The following is a 14,167-nucleotide window of genomic DNA, read 5'->3' on the forward strand; positions in this document are numbered from 1 at the left end:
CATAATACATCTAAATCTCTGTGAAAAAGGTGACTTACTGCAGACATTAGAGAACAAACACCTGTTTTCAGATAATAATAAACACAAACATCAGTCTGGTAGCGCTAAAAATCTGGAAACTTTCATGTTTATTTTTACAAAGTCAGTGTTTCCATTATTGTGGCCTGTGGTGTAGTAGGTCAAGGTTTTCTCCAGTCCTGTAGGATCCACACTTCGCCCTAATTATCAGCTAATTATTCATTTAACGAGCTTAACGAGGAAGCAGAGCTGGATTCGTGAAACCTGATTCGTGATTTGTGGATTTATATTTTAATTTTAAACAAACTTTTGAATGTTTTGATTGTTTAAAGAATCTTTGAACTTGAACGTAATTCAGCTGAACAGATTTACTGACCGTAGCTTTAAAGCGGAAGCTGGACTGTATTCAGTATTTAAGGAGCACTCAGTCCACATGAGAACCACCTGGTGTGGAGATGTTAGAAAATGGGCTGAGATAGAACCCCCAGTGCAACGTTGGAACCCAGCGGTGCGTTCAGCGTGTAGAACCAGCTTCCTATGGTATAAAAAAGCAGTGAAACTGAAAAATTGATGAAGCACTAGAGCCGTTTCGTCGTATCGACCATCAGCAAACGGCAGCAGGTCTGAGTGTAAACCATAAATAACCCAGCAGCTACACGCTCCTCACCTTCCCTGCATCCAGGAAAGGGACAGTGGAGAAAACACGTTTGGCACAATAAACACATTCTGACGTTCTTCTCTGTTCAGAATCGTCACGTTTACTAACAATCAACAATCACAAACTGGACATCAGAAAATAATAACAGCTCCTCCATCGTTCATTTGTGCTTAAACGTCCAGTGGAACCCGTTCCATACTGAGAGCACGGGGCCACGTCTGTTCCCGCAGCTCGTCCCGTACACTGATTTCTACACGTATGGCTTTGAAAAGTTCAGACGGTGATGAAACCCACATTTCTGTAAAAGCCTGTTTACACCAGCTCAGAGAGCAACAGCTCGCCTGCCTGCCTCGCCTCTGAGCAGCAGTGAGTCAAAGCATCTCCGCCTGTTTGACTTCTCACCTCATACTAATGACTTATTTCCTCAAAAAATCTCAGAATTAGATTTTGTACATTTGGACTTTGCATCTCAAAATTGTGATTCGTCATTTGTACGTTCTGCTGTCGGAACAAAACCTTCTGTCTCCATTTCTGACATTTTCAGTTTTTCACATAATTTCAAAATGTCTGTTAAACTTTACTTTGTGTGTAAATTTCATGATGAATGGACCAAAAGAAGCGGCACAAAATGACTTGGAATGACGTTCGGTTCCATTGATGTCCATTGAAAGTAAAGTAAGTTTTTTCCTCGTCCTGTAAAGTTGCTGCTCTGGAGATACGAGGTTTCCATCATATTTGCTTTCTCACAATTTTATAACATCATTTCTGCAACATAAGTCAAATAAGAGAAAACAGGTCACTTGAAAAATCTCCAAATAACTCAACATTATGTCAGGATCTTGAGAAAACGTCAGTATTTTTAGATCCAAAGTGAAATTTAGTCTATAACTGCACACACTGCCGTCAGGCGTGTAGAGACGGGAGCGGCGGTCAGTCCGGTGTAAACGAGCTTCCACAGTCCAGCAGGTGAGAGGATGAAGCGCCCTGGGCCACACGTGCAGCGAAGCTAGCTAAAGCTAAGTGCTAACAGCGAAGCCAGTGTAGTGAACACCTGAGATAAAAGAACAGCAGAACAGACGCGTCTGCACCGGCGCCGAGGCTCCAAGAGTCACAGCAGAACAGACGCGTCTGCACCGGCGCCGAGGCTCCAAGAGTCACAGCAGAACAGACGCGTCTGCACCGGCTCCGAGAGTCGCAGCAGAACAGACACTGCTGCACCGGCTCAGAGAGTCACAGCAGAACAGACGCGTCTGCACCGGCGCCGAGGCTCCGAGAGTCACAGCAGAACAGACGCGTCTGCACCGGCGCCGAGGCTCAGAGAGTCACAGCAGAACAGACGCGTCTGCACCGGCGCCGAGGCTCCGAGAGTCACAGTAGAACAGACGCGTCTGCACCGGCGCCGAGGCTCCGAGAATCACAGCAGAACAGACACTGCTGCACCGGCGCAGAGGCTCAGAGAGTCACAGCAGAACAGATGCGTCTGCACCGGCGCCGAGGCTCCGAGAATCACAGCAGAACAGACGCGTCTGCACCAGCGCCGAGGCTCCGAGAGTCACAGCAGAACAGATGCGTCTGCACCGGCGCCGAGGCTCCGAGAGTCACAGCAGAACAGACGCGTCTGCACCGGCGCAGAGGCTCAGAGAGTCACAGCAGAACAGATGCGTCTGCACCGGTGCCGAGGCTCAGAGAGTCACAGCAGAACAGACGCGTCTGCACCGGTGCCGAGGCTCAGAGAGTCACAGCAGAACAGATGCGTCTGCACCGGCGCCGAGGCTCCGAGAGTCACAGCAGAACAGACGCGTCTGCACCGGCGCAGAGGCTCAGAGAGTCACAGCAGAACAGATGCGTCTGCACCGGCGCCGAGGCTCCGAGAATCACAGCAGAACAGACGCGTCTGCACCAGCGCCGAGGCTCCGAGAGTCACAGCAGAACAGATGCGTCTGCACCGGCGCCGAGGCTCCGAGAGTCACAGCAGAACAGACGCGTCTGCACCAGCGCCGAGGCTCCGAGAGTCACAGCAGAACAGACACGTCTGCACCGGCTCAGAGAGTCACAGCAGAACAGACGCGTCTGCACCGGCTCAGAGAGTCACAGCAGAACAGACGCGTCTGCACCGGCTCAGAGAGTCACAGCAGAACAGACGCGTCTGCACCGGCTCAGAGAGTCACAGCAGAACAGACGCGTCTGCACCGGCTCAGAGAGTCACAGCAGAACAGACGCGTCTGCACCGGCTCAGAGAGTCACAGCAGAACAGACGCGTCTGCACCGGCTCAGAGAGTCACAGCAGAACAGACGCGTCTGCACCGGCTCAGAGAGTCACAGCAGAACAGACGCGTCTGTGTCAGAGTCGCAGGAAGATTTCAGTTTATTATAATCTTTATCTGCTGAATCTGCATCGCACAGATGACCACAGACAGGAACTTCAACACACTTCCTACTGAGCCTACTGACAACTCACAGAGGACTCTACACTCACTGACTCCAAACTCGGTGACTCCAAACTCGCTGACTCTTAAATTGCTGACTCCAAAATCGCTGACTCTTAACTCGCTGACTCCTAACTCACTGACTCCAAACTCACTGACTCTAAACTCACTGACTCTAAACTCACTATAGTAGAGGTCCAAGGGCAGACGCTGAGTTCTGTAAACATTAATGTGAAACACTCCTGGGTTCTAGAGTTTAGAACCTTTATTACTGTGTTATTAAAGTTCTTCAAAAGTTCATATAAACAGTCCTACTTCAAATGTGTGTCCACAGAACTCGTCTGACAGCGATGGGCCGACTGTTGATTAAATATCGGCGTAAAGTGATGATCAGCTGGACAGGCCAGGCGATATGGACGCCCGTCTCTCAGTAAAGAGGATTAATATACGTATGAAAGGGAATCGGGGGGGGGGGGGGGGGGGGGGCGCTGCGTGAACGAGCCTGATCAAATCAATAATAGCATAATCTATAACTGATCAGCGGCCGGATTCACCAAAGTCTTCTTAAAAGTGCAGTTTTAACTTCATTCGTGAGGAAGAAGAATGAGAAAGTGAATCCTCTTGTTTTCTGTGTTTTTCCTGAAAACCGCCTGTTCTTCAGGGTTTCTAAGCTGATGAAAGACTCGCCTCGGGCTGTGAGACTTAAAGAGGCGATGGCCTAAACTTCTCTCAGCGCTGCCGCTGCTCCTCATCCTCGTCCGTCACCCCTCAGTTATCGGACTTTCTAAGGAGGACTTTTTCCTGTTTCTTCCTCCGTCAGTTCTGGATCTTGTCTGGTAATATTTTGATATTATTAAAATATATTATTAATATTTCTGATTATTAATATCTCTGAGTGAATGAACTCAATAACAGGAAGAGCAGTTCATGCACACTTAAAATACGCCTCCCATCATTCACGGACCGCGGTGATCTGCAAACGGGCAGACATCAAAACAATGAAGACTTAAAAATAATTCAGATGATCTTAAGAGAACATTTGAGAACTTCTTAAGCTTTTTTAAGATTGCATTGAAGAACATCAGCAGAACATCAGAAGAACATCAACATCAGAGTCAGAACTGTGTAAGTGGGTTTAAGAAGGAATTTCTTCGTAAGAACGGTTGGAGAACCTTAAGAACCTCTTAGTGTTTGTCTGTAGAACCTCTGCGTGTTTTTTCTTAAGAAGGTTTTCGTGAATCCGGCCTGAAGTGCGTCAGTTGTGGAGGAGTAAATATCGACTGACTGATAAACTGTAGCTCACTCTCACTGCTTTAGAGGAGGAGGGCTGCAGTGGGAGCACTGGGGTGTCCGGTGTGACTGTGTGGACGTTGTAAATGGTCTAAATGGCTCACGGGTCAGGCAGGAGAACCCCAGGGAGGTCAGGCCCGGCTTTACGGTACAGATACAGCAGATGGAGATCAGGATGAAAACCTCAGGTCTTCCTGCTTCACAGAGAGCTGTAGATGAGAGTGAGAACTGTACAGCTGAAGGCGAACCGCAGCGCGTCATGCGCAGCAGCGTCTAACTAAACTAAACTAAATCTAGAACCGTATTCCGTCTCAGACGAGAGAATGAAGCTATGAAACATCTACCAAAGTATAAAAACAGATTAGAAAAGGCTGAATGAGTTATGGAATGTAAAGTTTGGCACACACAGTAGATCATTTACAGCGTGAACTGCCTCTCCTCACACAGCAGCACGAAAACATCACTGACAGTCTGACCTGCTCGGTTTCAGAGACCAGGAGAAACTCTCCATCATCTCCAACACATCACACTGGGTTTAATGGGGAACTCCACCAAACTACCAAAATCCCCCATAACTCAGTGTGTGAGGTGTAATCAGAGGTTCAGAGGGTTTGGTGTGAAACAGTTCAGACGTCTTTACAGCGGTGGTGATAGGAAAATCACCCAAATTCCTGATATTATTGCTCTGTTTTTTTGGCTTTTTTTGGAAGGGTTAAAACAATGACATGATTCACACATCAGACTCTGCCTCACCATCCAGACTGACTGGCCATCACCAGCCAGAGTGAGAGAAACCAGCTCTAACATCCCACAACCCAGAAATACAGCACAAACACAGCCAGATCACTGTATCACCTGCCATTAGCTCTCATTTAGTCTTCCTATGGCAACAAAAGGGTTAAACACAGCTGTTTAGATGTTCTTATTGCTCATAGGGGCCCCCTAGTGACTTGGGCCCCTCTGCACACACCCATGAAATCCATGGAATGATCCAGGCCTGGTTCCTATCACCACCACTGTGAGCAGTTCTGACTCGCTAAGTTTCTCTAGAACAGAGCGCTTCACACCAAACCGCTCTGAACGCCTCTGTTTACATCTCAACCACTTAATTATGCAGGAATTTTGAAACAATGTGGAGTTTCCCTGCAAAGCTGCGCTTGTATGGTCTGTAATGGATGTAAATGAGTGTAAAGTTTACAGCTTTATGTTCTGGCACTGTTTGGTGATGGTCTCCCGTGTGGAAATGGATCCGGTTGTGCTCCATAAAGGCTGCTAAGTGGAGTTGAAGACTGAAGCTTCAGAAACATTCAGAGGAACAGTTTTCAGTCCAGCCTCCTCACTGATGAAGAGCGATGATCGAGAGGAATCAAACTTATTCATGTACTTGTAGCTCTTCATTAATCTCTGTGTGCAGGTGGTGGAGAATCCCAGTGTTGGACAAAGTTCCTTCAGCGCAGTTGATGGTTTGAATGTAGAGTTTTAATCGGAGATGGATGATCCAACATCATGTGCTGAGGTTCCTGCTCTTCATATCTCCCGAGCCTGAGAGAAATCAGAGAAGATCTGAGAGATCAAAGAACATCAGAGAATTCAGAGAAATCACAGAACATCAGAGAAATCACAGAACATCAGAGAACATCAGAGAAATCACAGAACATCAGAGAAATCACAAAACTTCAGAAAACATCTGAGAGATCACGGAACATCTGACAAATCACAGAACATCAGAGAACATCAGAGATATCACAGAACATTAGAGAATTTAGAGAATTCAGAGAAATCAGAGAAATCACAGAACATCAGAGAACATCTGAAAGATCACAGAACACCAGTGAAATCACAGAACATCAGAGAACATCTGAAAGATCACAGAACATCAGAGAAATCACAGAACATCAGAGAACATCAGAGAAATCACAGAAATCAGAGAACATCAGAGAAATCACAGAACACCAGAGAAATCACAGAACATCAGAGAACATCTGAAAGATCACAGAACATCAGAGAAATCACAGAACATCAGAGAACATCAGAGAAATCACAGAACATCTGAGAACATCAGAGAAATCACAGAACATCTGAGAACATCACAGAACATCAGATTTTCTTTTTAAAAGGGTAATAACTGTGGAGTGATTCCATCCAAATGAAGCGACTTTTGCTCCGTCTCTTAAACGTCTTCTGATTTTTTGGTAACATCACCAAATTAAAACTGACCAATACTATCATGTTGTCCAAATTTTGACTCACCATGAACTCACCACCTGGTCTAATCATAGGATTTCTGCATACATTTCCCAGAATCCTCAGCAGGGTGTCAACAGGAAGTCTCCCTTCTCCTCCTCGGGTCAGGTTTTTAACTTGCCTAAAGGTTCAGAAAATCTCTTTAGTTCATTCTGTTCTTCACATTCACATCTCCTGAAAGTCCTGAAAACCTTTACAGCATTTTAACAACAAAAAAATAGAAATAAAATCATGAATTCTAAATGACGGACGGACCAAAGTCCCCCTGCGTTCTCCTGCAGTATGTGAATCACATCTCCGTGCTTTATGATGAGGTCGTCTTTGCCGCACTTTAAGTGGTCCACCATCGCCCGGTACCTGCCAGGAACCTGAGGAACACCAACCGTTTTGATGACCAAAGGGTTTGTACCCATAATTCAACATTTCAGAACTACATTACCACATTTCAACCTTAATTAACTGATTAATTAACACACAGATGGTCCTGCCTGCAGCCTGTCACTCACCAGCAGAGCATCATCCTCCTCCTCAGAGTCTGAGATGAAGGACAGGTCGGTGGTCCAGTCCTCCAGGCCCTCACAGATGTCCACAGAGTTGGAGGTGCCAGGCCAGCCTGAAACACAACAGCAGGTTCTCAGAGTCCATAACCAGCAGAGCTACTGCCCTTCACCCCAGCTCAGTTCTAAAAGGACGACTCTGAGCCCATAAAGACATAAAAGCTTTCTGAATAAACCAGAGGCTGCGCTGGTGCCTTCATCCTCACACGCTCAGCACATCTACTGCAAAACCTCACAAAACAGAAGTCCCAACTGCCCCAAAACGCTCAAATGTGTTCCAACCTGCCTCACAACCTCACAAAGCTACTTCACCAGTCTCAAACCCAAAAGCCCCAAACTGCCCCAGTCCTCCAGGCCCTCACAGATATACATAATGTTAAACTGCCCCAACTGGCTCAAACTATCCAAGCATTCTCAAATGGCCCCAAACTGCCCCATAAATTGCTATACTGCCCCAAATTTGCCTGAACTATCCCAAAAGTCTAATATATCTAAACTGCCCCATAAAATCTCAAACTACCCCAAATGGCCCAAACTACCCTATTCGGTTCCAAACTGGCCCAAAATACCCCATACAGTTCCAAACTGTACCAAATGGCTCAAACTGCTCCAACGGTCTCCAACAGCTTCAACCTATCCTATAAAATGTTAAACTGCCCCAAATGACCCACACTGCCCCAAACTACTCCATATAATTCCAAAGCCGCCCCAAATTACCCAAAAAGGTCCCCAATTGTCCCAAACATCCCTCAAGACCAAAACGCTTTAAACTCCTTCAGTGGTCCAAAATCATGCTCAAATCGCCCCAAATGAGCCCAAAAGCTTCAAAAAGTCTCCAACAGGCCCGAAACATCCCGAACAGACCCAAACCACTCCAGCGGCCAGTCAGCCCCAGACTGCCCCATGCTGCCCCCGTCAGGCACTCACTGCGGCGGTTGTGTTGCTGTGGACGGGGGGAGAAGACCACGGGGTCCGTCAGAACCGGACTGGTGCGGTCCGACTCCTCCGAGCTCGCTGGCGCCCCCTGCAGCTTACTGTGAGGAACGACATCAAAACAACCTGAGCAGCCAGCGATGTGGGCGGAGCTCCAGGGCATGCAGACGGACACTCTCTCCACTCTGCCCCCCAGAGGCAGCGCCGGACACCACAGGACAGAAACACAACATCACACACCGTCACAGGCAGGAACACAACAAAAACAAAAACAACAACAACAACAACAAAAGCACCATCACAGGCAGGAACTCAGATACAGAACTGGGGAAACGTTCCGATTCAAACAGCCACTGACAGAACAGGGTTCTCCTGTAAATCTGCACAGTTCATATCATAAATAAACCAAATACACAATATAACAGTGAACTTCAGAAAGGACTGGGTTTATAAATAAGTTATTGTCATTGAGTTTTGGGGTGGAGGTTATCTGGAGGTTAATAAGGTACAAGGGCAAAACTTTAAAACCTTCAAACGGCCAAGTACATATTTAATAAATGACGTAATCTGAGAATGCTCCTCTGTGTATTTACAGTATTAAACATATATGCAAAAAAGGATGAATGAAGGGCTCTCCCACTAACGTGATTAAAAAAAACTTCGTAAATTAAAATGTATGGTCCTAATGAATCAGCGTATACATTAAATTGCAATTTAAATGATAGAGTATCTGCAGGTCATTATAAAGTTGTGTTTAACAGATTCTCCACAAGGGGGAGTCATTAGCACTCAGGAGAGGAAACCCACACCAGCAGGATGTCACTGATGTGCAAACATCTGTAGTTATAAACACCATTTATGTAATATTTTAAGTAAAATAAAAGTTCTGCTGTTATAAGTTGTGCATATATGAAGGTAAAGATTTTGGTTAGCTGAGTCTAGAACAGAGGTAGGCAAAATGTGGCTCTGCCCTGTCGTGGCTCCACAGCTGAATCAGATCAGCAGGTAATAATAAAATAATCCTCCTCTACAGTAAAATAAAGCTCTGCTGATCCTTCAACACAGTTTAACAGTAAATGGTCTTAAACGCTGGAGTTAATGTAGAACTGCTGATTCACCCTTTAACCCTGAAGATCAGCGCAGACGGCTGGTCACCATAGCAACACAGACGACAGTCTCGCCTAGCTAGTAGCTACGAAATGGCAAAGAGAGAGATTTAAGACGAGCATCGATCATTTGAACGTTAATGGAACGTTTGTGAGAAATGAAGCTAAAGTAACATTGAAAGTCCTGTAGAAAATCAGTCCACATCAGCATTAAAGATATGTTAACGTTTCTCGAGCTACATTAAAAATGACTTTAAAAGCGTTACACAGATGTTTTCAAGGGTTTCCTTCTACATCTTTCAGTAAATTATTTTCAATTACCCAATTAACAATTACTGAGTAATAGATACTCAGTACAGTAATCAGTAATCTATCAGCTCTGTCTGAACACCTGGACGTCGCCTGAAGACTCCGCTCATTTAACTGTAACAATAAACGTTCATCTGTTTTTAATGATATTTAACATATTTGAGGGTTTGTGTTCCTCTGTGTTCCTTGTTACCCTCCACTGTGCACTAAACGTACAGAATTTAGACGTGATTTTCTTGCACTGGCTGTGTTGATATGGAAATTCTCCCCAAACCTGTTTAATTAAACACATTTACATTCACAGTAGGGTCTCGAGGCTCGGACCTCCAAACCACATGCTGCTCTCAAACCTACATGCCAGCTGTAGTGACACATACCAAAGTAATAAATACCCAATCTGAACGATCTAAAGTGCTTCAGTGTGGAGATACAGAGGACCAAAGACCCTCCAGTGCACAAAAAAACACCTTCTGGATTTTCAGCAGGCCAGAAATAATGAAACATAACAAACATGCGTGTTTGTCTGTGTCTGTCAGATAAACAAACTTTAAACCGAAGGACAATCCTGAGAATTTCATGCAGCTTTAAAAGGCAAAAAGCAGAGATTTTCCAAAATTTCTGCATAATTACCTGGTTAAGATGTAATTTGGAGCGGTTTGGTGTGAAACGCTCCAAGTCAGAGCTGTTCCCAGTGGTGGTGATAGGAACCAGACGTCCCTCTAAAAGCTCCTCACAGTGGTGCTGACGGGAACCAGACGTCCCTCTAAAAGCTCCTACAGAAAGTTCCTACATGAACTGGTTCTGAATTCACTGCCTGATGACTGAGACGCTGTTTTATGAGAGTTTAGAGAACTTCAACTCCATTCATGGTGGAGGGAGACATGCAGGGCGCTGGGCGGCAAAATAGTCCCCAAAGAAAACTCATTATTCCAGATTTTCCACTATTTTCCATCATCAACATTCCATATAAGCTCAGAAGACTCGTGTAGGTTCTCTGGTGGTTCTGGATGGTTAATAAAGTGTCTATATCTGTGTTGTAGTCATGGCGACGCCTGGTTCCCATCACCACCACTGTAAAGACATCTGAACCGTTTCACACCAAACCCTCTGAATGTCTCTGATTACACATTTAAGGTATAGTTAGGCCACGCCCACTTTCACAAGCCACTAATAATAATACAAGCCTGTTGGGCACAAAGGCACAAAGACAGAATTTCCTGAAAGTATTGAGCAAATCTGAGATGGTCAGTCAGGAGGTCTTCACTGAGTTCAGGCTGAATTACGGAGGAACCTAAAACAAGGAGGAAGAGGAGGAAGAGGAGAAATGCTCAGCTGCACTGAGCTTCACCTGTCAACTAAAGGAGAAGAGAGAGGCTGATCCACACCAGAGTGACCATTATCTACAGGAGGGAGAGAGAGAGAGAGGGAGAGAGAGAGAGGGAGAGAGAGAGAGGGAGAGAGAGGGAGAGAGAGAGAGGGAGAGAGAGAGAGGGAGAGAGAGGGAGAGAGAGAGAGGGAGAGAGAGAGAGAGGGAGAGGGAGAGAGAGAGAGGGAGAGAGAGAGAGAGGGAGAGGGAGAGAGAGAGAGAGAGAGAGAGGGAGAGAGAGAGAGAGAGAGAGAGAGAGAGGGAGAGGGAGAGAGAGAGAGGGAGAGAGAGAGAGAGAGGGAGAGGGAGAAAGAGAGGGAGAGGGAGAGGGAGAGGGGGAGAGAGAGAGAGGGAGAGAGAGAGAGAGAGAGAGAGAGGGAGAGAGGGAGAGAGAGAGAGAGAGAGAGAGAGAGAGAGGGAGAGAGAGGGAGAGAGAGGGAGGTCAGAAACATAGCTCAACCAAAATTTGTCAAATAGAAAAACACTTTTGAATAAAATCATCTTTACATAATTTAATAATTGTGTTGTGTAATTGTTGCATTGCATTGTGTTGGTTTCTGTAGTGCTGTATTGTTGTGTTGTGTTGCATTTTGTTGTGTTGCGTTTTGTTGTGTTGCGTTTTGTTGTGCAGTGTTGTTTTGTGTTATGTTTTGTTGTGTTTAGCTGTGTTGTTGTCTTGTGTTGCATTTTGTTGTTTTGTTGTGTTGCATTGCATTTTGTTGTGTTGTTTTTTGTTGTGTTGCATTGCTTTTTGTTGTGTTATGTTGTGTTTTGTTGTGCTCTGTTGTGTTTTATTGTGTTGTTTTATTGTACTGTTCTGTTGTGTAGTGTTGCATTGTGTTGCGTTTTGTTGTGATTTGTTTTGTTGCACTGTGTTCCATTGTGTTGCGTTGTGTTGTGCTGCGCTGTGTTGCACTGTGTTATGTTGTGTTTTGTTGTGTTGCATTTTGTTCTGCTATGTTGTGCTGTGCTGTGTTGCATTTTGTTGTGTTCCATTGTGTGGCGTTGTGTTGCATAATGTTGCGTTTTGTTGTGTTGCATTGCATTGTGTTGTGTTGCGTTTTGTTGTGTTGTGCTTTGTTGTGTGGTGTTGTGCTGTGTTTTGTGGTGTTGTGTTTTGTTGTGTTGCATTGTGTTGGGTTTTGTTGTGTCGTTTTGTTGTGTTGTTTTGCATTGTGTTGCTGTGTTTTGTTGTGTGGTATTTTGTTGTGTTGTATTTTGTTGTTTTGCATTGTGTTGTGTTGAGTTTTGTTGTGTTATGTTTTGGTGTGCTGTGTTGTGTTTTGTTATCTTTTCTTGTGTTGTTTTGTGTTTTTTTTGTTGCATTGCACTGCATTTTGGTGCATTGCATTGTGTTGTTTTGTGTCTTGTTGTTTTTGTTGCGTTTAGTTGTGTTGCCATTTGTTGTGCTGTGTTGTTTTGTTGTTGCATTGCGTTGTGTTGAATTGTATTGTGTTGTGTTTTGTGTTGCATGGCATTTTGTTGCATTGTGTTGTGCTGTGCTGTGTTTTGTTGTGTTGTTTTGTTGTGTTGTTTTGTTGTGTTTTACTGTGTTTTGTCGTGTTGGGCTGTATTGTGTTGTGTTGTGTTGTGAAAGTCTTTGAACCTTGGAGGCTCTTCTGCTGGTTGGTCAGGATCTTTCTGATCTCACTGAGCCACGCCAGCTTCACCTCCACCGTCGGAGCCTGAGGAGAAACAACACAGCACAGTGCCACCGTCAGGCTGAACGCAGCGCCACCGTGAGGCTGAACGTAGCGCCACCGTGAGGCTGAACGCAGCGCCACCGTCAGACTGAACGCAGCGCCACCGTCAGACCGAACGCAGCACCACCCTCAGACCGAACGCAGCGCCACCGTCAGACCGAACGCAGCGCCACCGTCAGGCTGAACGCAGCGCCACCGTCAGGCTGAACGCAGCGCCACCGTCAGACTGAACGCAGCACAACTCTCAGGCTGAACGCAGCGCCACCGTCAGGCTGAACGCAGCGCCACCGTCAGACTGAACGCAGCGCCACCATCAGGCTGAACGCAGCACAACTCTCAGGCTGAACGCAGCGCCACCGTCAGGCTGAACGTAGCGCCACCGTGAGGCTGAACGCAGCGCCACCATCAGGCTGAACGCAGCACAACTCTCAGGCTGAACGCAGCGCCACCGTCAGGCTGAACGCAGCGCCACCGTCAGGCTGAACGCAGCACCAAAGTCAGGCTGAACGCAGTGCCACTCTCAGGCTGAAGGCAGTGCCACTCTCAGGCTGAACGCAGCGCCACTGTCAGGCTGAACGCAGCGCCAAAGTCAGGCTGAACGCAGCACAACTCTCAGGCTGAACGCAGCGCCACCGTCAGGCTGAAGGCAGTGCCACTCTCAGGCTGAACGCAGTGCCACTCTCAGGCTGAAGGCAGTGCCACTCTCAGGCTGAACGCAGCGCCACTGTCAGGCTGAACGCAGCGCCAAAGTCAGGCTGAACGCAGCACAACTCTCAGGCTGAACGCAGCGCCACCGTCAGGCTGAACGCAGCGCCACTGTCAGGCTGAACGCAGCACCACTGTCAGGCTGAACGCAGTGCCACTCTCAGGCTGAACGCAGTGCCACTCTCAGGCTGAACGCAGCACCACTGTCAGGCTGAACGCAGCACCACTGTCAGGCTGAACGCAGCGCCACTGTCAGGCTGAACGCAGCGCCACTCTCAGGCTGAAGGCAGCACCACTGTCAGGCTGAAGGCAGCACCACTGTCAGGCTGAACGCAGCGCCACTGTCAGGCTGAAGGCAGCGCCACTGTCAGGCTGAACGCAGCGCCACCGTCAGGCTGAACGCAGCGCCACCGTCAGGCTGAACGCAGCACCAAAGTCAGGCTGAACGCAGTGCCACTCTCAGGCTGAAGGCAGTGCCACTCTCAGGCTGAACGCAGCGCCACTGTCAGGCTGAACGCAGCGCCACTGTCAGGCTGAACGCAGCGCCACTCTCAGGCTGAACGCAGCACCACTGTCAGGCTGAACGCAGCGCCACTGTCAGGCTGAACGCAGCGCCACTCTCAGGCTGAACGCAGCACCACTGTCAGGCTGAACGCAGCGCCACTCTCAGGCTGAAGGCAGCGACACTCTCAGGCTGAACGCAGCACCACTGTCAGGCTGAACGCAGCGCCACTGTCAGGCTGAACGCAGCGCCACTCTCAGGCTGAACGCAGTGCCACTCTCAGGCTGAACGCAGCACCACTGTCAGGCTGAACGCAGCACCACTGTCAGGCTGAACGCAGCGCCACTGTC

The 14,167-nt window shown here is 47.2% G+C and overlaps 1 protein-coding gene across 3 annotated transcripts in view; it reads right to left on the reverse strand.

The window, feature by feature from the left end:
* Window positions 1–738: 738 nt before the first annotated feature.
* The window catches only part of LOC108444524 (proto-oncogene DBL), a 42,198-nt gene continuing 28,769 nt past the window's right edge, over window positions 739–14,167 (reverse strand). For 2 of the 3 annotated variants that reach the window (XM_037547275.1, XM_037547274.1), the window contains exons 21-27: window positions 12,514–12,592; window positions 10,890–10,941; window positions 8,121–8,311; window positions 7,143–7,249; window positions 6,892–7,004; window positions 6,643–6,757; window positions 739–5,934 (exon numbers count right to left, since the gene is read on the reverse strand). In XM_037547275.1, coding sequence (XP_037403172.1) covers window positions 5,920–5,934; window positions 6,643–6,757; window positions 6,892–7,004; window positions 7,143–7,249; window positions 8,121–8,311; window positions 10,890–10,941; window positions 12,514–12,592 — 672 coding nt within the window. In that variant the 3' untranslated portion in view covers window positions 739–5,919. The remainder of the gene's footprint in view (window positions 5,935–6,642; window positions 6,758–6,891; window positions 7,005–7,142; window positions 7,250–8,120; window positions 8,312–10,889; window positions 10,942–12,513; window positions 12,593–14,167) is intronic. The other variant, XM_037547276.1, reaches the window with a different exon arrangement.

Source organism: Pygocentrus nattereri, chromosome 18 (assembly GCF_015220715.1).
Source record: "Pygocentrus nattereri isolate fPygNat1 chromosome 18, fPygNat1.pri, whole genome shotgun sequence".
Lineage (NCBI taxonomy): Eukaryota > Metazoa > Chordata > Actinopteri > Characiformes > Serrasalmidae > Pygocentrus > Pygocentrus nattereri.